The sequence below is a fragment of the Lytechinus variegatus genome, chromosome 2 (genome assembly GCF_018143015.1).
Source record: "Lytechinus variegatus isolate NC3 chromosome 2, Lvar_3.0, whole genome shotgun sequence".
Classification (NCBI taxonomy): Eukaryota; Metazoa; Echinodermata; class Echinoidea; order Temnopleuroida; family Toxopneustidae; genus Lytechinus; species Lytechinus variegatus.
The window spans coordinates 45,076,382-45,088,555 of NC_054741.1; the positions used below are offsets into that span (position 1 = coordinate 45,076,382).

Sequence of the window (12,174 nt, forward strand, 5' to 3'; positions counted from 1 at the left end):
GCGGGTGAGGCGGATTCTTTCACGAAGGAAAAGGCGGGAGGTCCTCTCGGCGATGATGCGTGCTGACTTGGTGGGTACTGGCGGGCGAACTCTAAGATCTTTCGGGATAACGGCGTTCTTGATGCAACGGGTTAGGAAGGTAAGATGGTTGGAAAATCTCGCGAGTTTCTTCGAGCAGCGTTCGTGTCTTCGGACAAGCCTTAGGGCAGGGCGCCCATACTTCTGAGAGAAGAATTTGCTTGCCTATATTTTCTGGATAGAATTGTCAAACTAAATTATGATAATATACCAAGGTGTATTAAGTTATCATAAACCTTGTGCAGAAAAGAGAGCTTGTCAAACCCCACAGTAAGCAAAATATGGCAATTAAAATATGATGAGGTGCCTAAATTGTGTAACATGAGTAACGTGGAATTGCCCATTTATATTTTATTTGTTTGATGTTCAGTAGTCTTTTTTTTTAAGTTGTACATATTGTAAACATGTTCAGTTTGGTCCTTTTTCTTTGTGAATACCGGGTAATAAAATAAATATTTGCAGGTCTAGCAATGAGAGATAGACATGAACTAGCCTTAAAGTCTATGATCATCCTTTTGAGAGAATTATGCGTATGTAAACGCCCCTGGTAACAATAGATCAGCACCTTCCCACAGGGGCGTTGAAAGTGCGGGGGGGCACTTGCAACCCCCCCAAAAATCCCTGTAGGAACAAAATACTATTTTTCCAAAATGGGAAATTCCCCCGTTTTTTTCAGAAATGAATTGTGCCATTTTTTAAAATGAAATTCCCTTTTTAAAGTATATATTTTAGATTAGAAAATCCCAAATTTTTTGGTTATTTTTTATCAGTTATTGTTTAGTAAGGTACTCACTGTTTCTGGTCATAAAAAGGTTTAGAATGTCTGGTTTTTAGGCTGGAATATCTTTATAGCTCGTGCTTTGTACTCGCATTATTCAACGTTTCATAATCACTAATTCAGTCAACCCCCCTCTCTTAGGTACGCTTGTGAATATATTCGTTGATCAAAATTATTGAGTGATCAGCAAATCATCTCTTTAAGATATTGATGCCCATTTTCTGGAACCCAGCAACTGAAAGGTCTGCGCTGACTTAGCCTAGAATGAGGAGTCCGTGATGTGAAATGATTTTAAAGACATTATCATGGAGTCCAATGCTGGCTCCCACATATTTTAATTTTGTTCTTTCTCTCTTGTTATGTTTTCCATTTTATTTATTTTGTATAATGTGCATGCATGAATCATTCTGTCAGTTTGAATTGTATGTTGTATGTTTTAATGAGAATTTAAAATAAATAAATGAAATGAAACATGCAAATCTCATTTTCATCCAAAAACCATTTTCATATACAATTGATGCTTATATCAATATCAATTTGTAATTTGTTTGAACGGAGATTATAAGATAGAGTATGGAATCATGAAATATGGTTAAAATTCATGTTTGTTTCTAGATTACTATGTAATCTTTCATCTTGTTGGCATTCTTTAAGCCTCAATCATTGAGTATATAAATCTCTGCGGGATAGGCCTGTAATTACAAAGAATTGAATTGCTCAGTACATATTGGATAAATTCGCCGCAAATCTTGCTTATCTGATTGTTTTCTTGGCATCCAAGAGGCGCTGTTTTTTCTAAATACGTCCCGTTCTTTATCTTAATTGTTTTGCTTATAAGAATTAATGAATAATAATGATGACACTAAATCAGCTTATCTATATACTTCTACTGCAGTACCACTGAAGTATTGATGCAGAAATCAAGTTTTGTGATAGATTTTGTCATAACATCCCAATAAAGTCAGGCCTTTGTCATGAACCTTTTCCATTTTTCTATAACAAGATCGTCGCAAGGAGGCGGTGGGGTGGCCTTCCCCATCCTAACGCCCCCCCCAAAAAAAGGACATGAGAAACGGTGAGAGCGAAGGGGAAAGCAGTGGCGAAGAAGATAGCTTTGATTTTCTTTCTAATTTTCTTTCTCTCTAAATATTTGCTTCCGCGCAAGTTTGCGAGGAAATCATGAAAATATTGTTTTCTCCTTTGTTTACGGTAGCTTTCCCAACTCGGCTTAATGCGGCATCGTGGCGGCATCAAGTTTTTAAAAATAATATTTGGGAACGGAACTTGTATTAAGATTACAGGTCAAAGTAATATATTTCTTCAAATTGATCAATACCACCTTTTCCGATCCTTATGGGCGGTAGACTATTCTACTTGCCAATTCTCTTATTCTTCCATACTACGACTATTGTTGTACGTCATGGAGTAATTGCACTAAAGGAATTAAAGATATCCTGATAAAGCAACATAAGCTGATGGCAAGAATCGTACTCAAAGCAAATATGTTTACTCCCACTTCCGAAATGTTCCATACTCTGAAATGGATTAACATGGAAAATAGATGGGAGTTCCAGAAGAGTAAATTAATGTTTGATATTATGAATAACAGTGCACCATTATATTTGCACAATATGTTTTCATTATCCAGCCATACTCACAGATATAGTACAAGAAGTTCAGATAATTATGGTGTGATCATTCCAAGAGTGAAGACAGAATGTGGTAAACGTGCACTATCAATCGACGGTGCTTTACTTTGGAATAGCCTACCCCCATCAGTGAGAAGTGCTAGTAGTAAGAATGCTTTTTGTTCCCAGTACTTGAAGTGGTGCTCTTCCAGGAAATAGCCCCTTCACTTTCTGCAACATGCAGACATCAGTATGTGAAGCACAGATAAAGGCATTTTTTTAATATATTGTATGATTTACATGTATCTTAACTACATGCAATACATCTAAAAGTTTGTCATCACGTATGAAATAATTATGAGTTTCTCTGTTAATTTCATTGAAAATAATTGATGATTCGCATATTTCGTTTCCACAAGTAAATTTTCGTATATACTTTCCACATTGAGTAGCAATCATATTGATTTAACTGAATTTAAATAATTGAAATGTAGGGGGGGTCCTGTATTGTAATACTGATTGATATCTAGATGAATTAACGTTACGTCCCTACATGGCACCTATGTACCATCATCTTTTTTTTCCCATGTATTCACTTCTGATTATTTTGCATGTTCTGTTTGTTTTTTTTCCTTGTGTAATTTGCTTGTCTGTTATACTGTAAATATTTGTTTACAGGGACCCCTGGAAAACAGTACAAGACTACTGATGGGGTTACCCTGTATAAATAAAACGAAATAAATAAAATAAAAAATAAATAAATAACAATGATGTCAATTACCAACAAAGGCTACTTCTTCCGCTTTTCAGCTCTTTACTAGTGAATATATTTGGGGCCGCGGACGGCCTTATCCTGAGCATTTAAAGGGGCAGTTATAAAAATTGTGAAAAAAGTACAATATTACTATAGATGACGGAAGTTCACATGCCATCAATCTCCTGTCGCCTATTTTGCGCCATTAATTTGATATTTTGCATGTCACTTTTTGTTTCTAATCATTCAAATACACTGTTAAAAATGATTGAAAAAATGCTGTTTACTACACGAATCACACAATTGTTTAAACAAGTACTTAAAATCTCAAACAACACAGTTTAAATTTAAAATTTGATTATCAATAATTAAATTCAAATATCAAATTATCAATAATTACAGCATGATTGTTTAAAGTGATTGGTTAACATTTGTTTGACTTTTAAAAATCTGAGCTAGAAGGTCACACTTGTCACCTGTGTCTGTGATATGTTACAAAAATAAAGCCCAGAAAAATTGCGTTCGAAAATAATTATTTAGTGCTTCAAAAATTGAAATATAAAGTGACCGGAAACACCATCTTAATTTCATCCCATACACTTATGTGTACTATTTAGGTGTCTATAAGACGCCTATTTATAAAATCGGGGTTTGCCTTGTAGTTTTCGCTTTTCATTCTCAATAATGGTTGTTTTCAGGGTTTATTAGTTCTAATACATGCACTTGTACACATGTTTCATCTTGGTTTGAGAATTTTTTAAATCGGCTGCTCACAAAGTTAAACAATACCTTTAAGATTTTAAACACTTATTTAAAATGTTTAAACAACTACTGTGCAATTCACACAATAAATAGCGTTGTTCAAATTATTTTTTAACAGTGTAAGCATGGCGTATAAATGAGCTCAATTAGGGGCGGAACCATGATTTTCAAAAGGGAGTAAGTTTTTCCAATGAAAAATTTGATGAGCAAAAAAAAAGAAGGAAAGTTTTCCAACCAAAATTAAGGAAATTTCGTCCAGGAAAAAAATTTATAAGCCAAAAAAAACAAAAATAAATCTTTTTAACAAAAAAAAGAATAATTTGGCCCGAAAAATTTTGACGAGAAAAGAAGGTCTTCACTTTCAAAGCGGAGGGGGCACAGTTTGGTTTTAACACCATTTTTAACATCACAAATTTTCATTATGCTTCTCAAGGGGGGGGGAGGACGAGCCGGCTTTGCCCCCCCCCTGGATCCGGCAGTGAGTTCGATGTTTTTAATGTGAATTTGACAAGCAAAAAAGGTCTTTAACATAAAATTGGAGGTCGTTTCGTATCAATTTTCTTTAGAAGGGGGCGATTAAAAAAACCTATGCTACTGCCATGGTGATTAAAGATTATCAAAGCAGCAGATTTTTTTTAATCATAATTATTTATTCTTTACAATATCTTGATATTTATTTTAAAAGGAGGCAAAGTTGTTTTTAAGTATGTCCTTTCGTTTAAAATCATATTCATTCCTTCCTAATTGCTATAACAAGTGAAAAAGATGAATAACATCAATAAAATCAGGATTCATATTTGAGAAAATCGTAAATTGGTTATTCTAAATGTAAAATTAGAATCTGTAAATATTTCTTTAATATCTCAATTACAAAGGGAATAATCATAATACAGACTAAAAGTTTCAACATGATCTAGAAATCTCTTAATATAATTATAAAACACAATCATGCTATTCTTCGTAAATGTTATTTTGTTCAGTATATAAAACACACACACAACAAGAGAACAGTTATGCCTTACCCCCCCCCCCCTTCCCATAAACAAAGCATAAAAAGAATGAAAAGAAATATAACAAATGACAAAATAAAAAAAATATAAAAAACACAGAATGTAACAAAATAGAAATATATATGAAATAAATTACTTTTTTTATTAATACAGATTTTTTTTCTTCAAATTAATATGAAAAAAATGGTATTGAATTATATGCCTAAATCACTATTTAATTGAATCGAGGCGACTTGCCGAAAGTTTTGACTTTAGTTACATGCATATTCATTAAACTGTGTTGTAAAGGCAGAGACGTCATCTTATAAATATTCATATGCGCATTGGCAGAAACTATTTTCACGTTCTTCAAACATTGCGATCTCGCGATTGGAACAAAAAATTGACGCTCTTTTGAAGGATTTCTTAGAATTGTATACATTATTCTTCTTTCAAATGTAAGCTGATTTAGGAACAGTTTCTTTAGGTAAGATTTATATTAATCGTTAGATTTTTAATTCATTATTATCACCGGTTTTCTAATGCCAAACATCGCGAAGTTTTGTACTCCGGTGAGAATGCATGGAGGCACTCAGGACCCCGACACTGTCTGAAGACGTGTCGGGGTCCCCGGGGCAATGCAGCTGGCAGCTTTCTGCACATGCACGTGTACTTGTTTACATTGAATGCAAGTGATACGGACTGGACGTACAGCGTTTTTGAGTTGGATGATCGTGGATTTTACAAGAATTTGTAGGGTGTGTGGTGTAATTTCTTCAACTACAAAATGAAGACTGTTGAGAAGAATGACCCTCGTGTTAGTGATATTGACAAGGATGTCTCCATCAAGTTCAAATGGCAGTGGTTGGACCATGAAGTTGAGCTTGCAAAGTCAGCTACGGTGACAAAGTCTTCAAGCCAGTCGACTTCTACAGGGCCTGTGGCGTCTGGTGCAAGTGGTACAAACTCCTCGACTGTTCAGATTCGCTTAGGTGATACCATCAAGAAAGCTGAAGAGGCAGGGAGAGCTTTTTGTACAATTTGTCAGTCAAATGGGGTTTCGCATACCTTAAATTCCAAAATTTTCCCAACGTGGGAGGGGGATCCCCCTCCCACACCCTCCGCCAGGGGGGCCGTGAAGTTCCTCTTTTTTCAAATTTCTCTGTCTCATGCCTGATATATTCTTTTGAATTGTCGTTTTCATTTACATCCACAAAAAAACAATGCTTCCACGAACGACTGGTATTTCACAGTTTGTCAAGTACATTGTGCAACATGCTAAGATATGCATTCAAAGTAGGAATGCAACAAATACCTTCATTAAGTGTTCATTGGTGTGCTATTCTAGTCACCTGGTCTATTCAATTTCTTCATCCTGCTATGTAAGGCAAGCTTACGTAATATCGTGCTTTGAAATCTGCCTATCATGATGAAAGAAATAAAAGGTCATTTGACCAAAATTGTCCATGAAGTAATTACGAACTGGTGTATTGAAGAAGAGGATTGCTATGCTCAGCACAGTGTTTGAATAAGGTTCACTGTATGTTTTTTTTTTAACTGTATTTTCTCTGTTTCCAAAAGGTGTATATATGTGTTTGCTAAGTTTATTCTTTGCATCGGCAAGTTTAAGTCCAAGGACTTCAAAGACTACATGTATCTGTCATATTCTAGTACAATGCGTCAATTCAAAAGGTGACAGACTAATAGACATGGCCTCTTGAGTGCCGAATAATTTCATGAATGCTCATGAAAAAATGCATCTGTCTCTTTATTTGTGTCAAGAGTTTATACTCTCAAGACACAGCAGTACTGTAGGATGATGGTAATTTGTATTGAATAGAGTTACAGTTAACTTGCTAGTAACTGTATTCATATTAACCTTACTAGGAGCAGTCAAAATAGCTGTACGCGAATTAAGAAAACAATGTGTGTCAATGATTTGTAATCTTTTGCGCAAAGTTTTAGCATGAATTTTGGATGTATTTGAGATATATTTGTTTCATTTTCACTTGCTTTCTCTTAGGATGGCTACGTATACGGGCGTGTCTGCAATCATTCATGTGACACGGTTGCACATGCAATCAACAGGATTGAAGGAGGTGTTGGAGCTTGTGTCTTTTCAAGTGGAATGGCTGCTATTAGTAACACAATTCTGGCACTTATAAAGAGTGGTGATCACATTGTATGTAAACCATTGTATGTGTATTACAGTAACTCTTTTTAATAAAGCATAGAAATTTAATGAGTAACTGATTCCACATCCCTTGACAAATATTTTTATCCTACCATGACCCATCTTTGTTGACCCACTTATATACATGTATTTGAAAAATTATCTTAGTGCCGTGGGGGGGGAGAAAACTCTAAGAAACATTATTAAATAAATGATTCAGCTAAATATAACAGTTTTACTCTGTCACTGATTGACTGATAGGTAATATTTAGGAGCATGTGCTATCAAAATGTTCTGTTTAATAAGCCATGGAGTTATTAATCATTCACTAAGTACTAATTTTTCCTAATTATAGGGATAACACAGTGATCATCATGCTGTGAGGTACATGTTAATCAATGAAATATACATTAGCAGGTGTAATGGCAGATCTGGATAAATATGAGTCCTGAATCATAAGTCTTGTGACCAAATAAACCTGAGTGAAATGTGTGGAAAAGTTTGCTTTAGTCAAATCAAAATGCAGGATTTCAGTAGCTTATTACAGCAGTTTGTAACTTCCCATTGATAACAAAGTTCAGGAAATGGCATCTATTCTCACCATACTCTGGCCTTCAAGTCTTTATTTCTTTTTATTCAGATTGCCCCTGACCCAGTTTATTCTGGAGTCTATGCCTTCCTGAAGCAAATCATAAATAACTATGGAGTGGAAGTGACGTATGTACCATCAGGGGACCTGGATGCTTACAGGAAGGCAATTAAACCAAACACAAAGGTAAACTGCTCTCCTTTATTCACCAGGTTGACCTAAATGTCATTAAATCATGTATTAACTTGCAAGCTGATTTTGCTGATATGACTGGATGTACTGATTGTCCTGATTATTGTTTAATTTATATAACTATTATTTGTATTTTTGTTAATTTCTGAAAAAATAAGATTTTCATTTAACGATACAGGGCTCGACAAACCTGCATGCCTGGGGAAAGTGAAAATGATGTGCGGGTAAGCATTTCTCAAAGTCAATTGCCCGATCGGGCAATTAAAAAAATTGAATGACATTAAATTTTGGATAAATCACAATTATTGGCCAGTTATCTCTCATACAATGTAATAACAGTGGAAGCATGTAAAATCAGCATGGATAACTTATCGCCAGAAAAACACTGCGCATATGCGGTATACTATCTTGCGCTACATTATGAGCAAGCCAGCTGATTCACAATCTCGCTGCAAACTTTGCGACTCGGCCTCAAGATTTATGAATATTCCCAAACAAGTAAATAATGAGTCTTCAGACTAAAATTGGTGATTTTTGTAATTACGATCGGCAGTGACTTTGTTTTAGAGCTCTAAAGGTAGTGAGTAAAGCTACTAGCGAAACTGAGTAAAAATTAGCAGATCCATGTCTATGATGGCAATAAGAACTAATGCCATGACTTTACTGAAAATAAACTTGTAGGCCTATGTGTGTTTTTGTCTCACCTGCATAGCAGTGTGAGACTATAGGCGCCGCTTTTCCGACGGCGGCGTCAACACCAAATCTTAACCGAATGTTAAGTATTTGAAATGACAGCATAACTTAGAAAGTATATGGACCTAGTTCATGAAACTTGGATATAATAGTAGATCGGCCCAAACGATTTTTTATACTTTGGACAACAAAATTTGTTAATGCTTGCTAATGCTTGACATCCCAGCTAATAGTCTTGCAAAAATACACAGGAATAACGTACGGCCGGATGCCAAGCGCACTTTTGCGTGTCATTTTTAGCGTAAAATCTGAAAGAATGTCGAAAATCACGCATTTTGATATTTTGACAGATTATTTTGATACTTTTTATTATCTTTGATATGCAATTATTTTTATTCAAAGTTTTAAATTATAAGTCTCATAAATATGCATTTCAAATTTGAATATTACACAAACATATATGGCACAGTGAAACATAAAACCGCTATTTCCTCAAAATAAAAGTTTGTGAAAATTATCAATAGTTTGAAGTTTTTTACGCAACTTAAATTCTTCGATTTCAATTCGTTTATCCATCGAATGTATTGTTAATGTCCTAATGCCACAAATATTAAACAAATTTTCAAGTAAGATGGAAGATATCTCATTTTATTTTATCCGAAAGGAGACAATGTGCATTTTACCAGGTGCGCATTTTGAAAGAAAAATTTGAAATATATAATTCATGTATAAGTACATACCAAAGCAAGTTTTTAATTGGATGTATAAGTACATGCTAAAGCAAGTTTTTAATTGGATAGCACAATTTGTGAATTCTTTGCAACCCAGCTAAAAGTCTTGCGGAAATACTGAGGAATAACGTACGGGCGGATGCCAAGTGCACTTTTGCGTGAAAGTATCATTTTTAGCGTAAAATCTGAAAGACTGTCGAAAAATCACGTACTTTGACCTTTTGACTGGATTTGTGAAAAATTTTGATTCCCTTTGATATGCAGTCATTTATATTTGGAGTTTCAAATTATAAATCTACTAAATATGCATTTCAATTTGGAATATTACACACACATATATGGCAACTGGGCGTTGTGGCGTGCGCCTGTAATCCAAGCTGTGGGGAAGTTACAAATTGATGCAGAGGGTCGAGGTTCGAGCCCTGGTCACGTCTTTCGGATGGTGACGTTAAAGGTCGGTCCCAGACGTAAATAATCATATCTGATTGATACACGTCTGACAAAACTCAAAATACACGCAATATGACATTAAAAAAAATCGTGATTTACTCAAAATAAAAGTTTGTGAACACTATCAATAGTTCTAAAAAATTTTACAACTTAAATTCTTCGATTTAAATTGGTTCATCTAATGAACATCGATCGTTTCTAATGTCACAAATATTAAAAAAGAATTTTCAAGTAAGATGGAAAAGGGGAAATGCAAACTTTATCGGGGAGGGGGTGGGGGCATTTTTAATGTAAAATTGAAGATGTCGTACATTATAAACATAATTACGTGAATAAGTACATTCTTAACAAGAGTTACAAATTTCTGGCCGCAACTACCTCTGCCCGCCCCCCCCCCCCCCACTGCCTAAGGTCATGTGTAGTGTCCGAAAGAATTACATGGAGCCGAAAGTATCCTGTTTTCAAGATAATACACCCAAAGTATTCTGCTCGCGATTCGAGTGTATATTTTATTTTGGTTTAGCAAGATAGGCACCCTACACGGGATTACAAAAAGATGCCAAATAAATTTTCGACTCGAGCTTCGCGCTGGCATTAATAAATGAGATAAAAAACTTGCCCTCAGTTAAAAAAGAAAACCCATGCTTAAAGTGTCAACTTCTTAAACAATTTTAGCTCGCCACTCGTGCTCACAATGTTTAGTCAAATACGCATCCAGTCCATTATTAAATGTGCATACTGTATGTCCAAGTTTTAGCTCTTAGTCTCTTCCAATTTTAGCTCGCGCTTTTGCGCTAACGTTTCTGTTTAGTAAGATATTCATCTTTTTCTACATTAAAAACTTGTTTATAATCACGGGGGCGGGGGCCACTTTTTTCCAAAATCATGTACAAAAACGTAAAAATGACCATATTATTGTGATTTTTGGGATGGTCAGCCCCCCCCCACTTTGAAAATCGTCCCGCAGCCCCTGAATCATTCGTTTAATTCGAAATTTTCAGCTCACACTTCGCGCTCGCATCAAATCCTATAATTACCATATTTTCCGGTATATAAACCGCGGCCGTGTATAAACCGCACCCCCAATTTTTTACTCTTGGAAAAAAAAAAAATTGAGAAAACCAGAAATAGTGAAATCTGTGTCATATTCTATATATTTGAAGGAATATCTTCATGCATTCTACGTGATATCAAAGCAATAAAATATACGGAAAGATATGATTTGTTCAATGTAAAGTGTTTTCACTTTGAAAATTTTGACGCAATTATCTCGCTCATGCACAGCGATAATGCCTGTGCGTGATCGATGCTGAGTCTACGTCTACGGTACGGGCAGCTGCCGGCTGCACCGAGCTCTGCCTCAGGCTCTGGTACATGTCCAAAGTGATTCGCCCTGACGTATGAATTTTGCATAAATACTCATAAAACAGACTTATTACCTGTTGACGGGGAAGTGGAATTGTGTTTACTTAAGGAACTCAACACCATCACATGACCAAATAATTTGAGAACGGACTCTTGGCCGAGCGAGACGAGCTGTCACGTCGGCTCATAACTTTTTTCTGAGCATACATGGAGAGAGCGCATGCGCGTTGAGTTATATCGCGAACGCGAGCTCGCCGGGGGGGAGGGGGGGTGGTTCGAAGGGACGATCGAGCATGAATCAAAAGGGAAAAGACGAGAATGAACGAGAATACTTGAAAAACAAAAAGCTGAATGAGCGAAGGAAGTTTAAAAAAAAAATGAGAAAATGAGGTGATGTGGATGAAATACAAAAAAAAAATAATAAAAATTGTTGTGTTGCTGATCGAGCATGAATCTAAATAGGGGAAAGCACGAGAATGAACGAGAATAATTGGAAACAAAAGCTGAATGAGCGAAGGAAGTTTTAAAAAAATGAGAGAAATGAGGTGATGTGGATGAAATACAAAAAAATTTAAATAAAAATAAAAATTGTTGTGTCGCTGATCTCTTTTTTTGTATTGTTTTGCTGTCAATTACACTAGCAGATAGAGGGTAAAATCTTAACTACGTCTAGTCTACGGTACTGTGCGACGCTCCGCCTTCAGTTTCCTTGTACGTCGTCGCTAGGCTGTGGCGCGGCCAGCGTTGGCCGGCCAGCCATGACAGTAGGCGCTACCGAGGAGCGCTTACCGAACATGGATTGGCCGTCCCCGCGAACGCCACGACAAAAATCATTAAATTATGAAAAGAGAAAGACAGAGATGATGTAAAGTGAGTTTTATTTCATTCTTTTTACAAGTCCACGTTTCAATCATGTCACACATTCATTATATATGCTAAATTTTCGTCAAGGCAATCAAGTTTCTGAGGTCTGAATTCTCTGTGTTCGTGTA

At 35.7% G+C, this 12,174-nt stretch overlaps 1 protein-coding gene across 1 annotated transcript in view; it reads left to right on the top strand.

Moving 5' to 3' along the window:
• The first annotated feature begins 5,497 nt into the window (after positions 1–5,497).
• The window catches only part of LOC121408137 (probable cystathionine gamma-synthase), a 66,784-nt gene continuing 60,107 nt past the window's right edge, over positions 5,498–12,174 (top strand). The window contains exons 1-3 of the mRNA XM_041599462.1: positions 5,498–6,007; positions 7,013–7,171; positions 7,803–7,937. Of these exons, the coding sequence (XP_041455396.1) occupies positions 5,777–6,007; positions 7,013–7,171; positions 7,803–7,937 (525 nt within the window). The 5' untranslated portion in view covers positions 5,498–5,776. The remainder of the gene's footprint in view (positions 6,008–7,012; positions 7,172–7,802; positions 7,938–12,174) is intronic.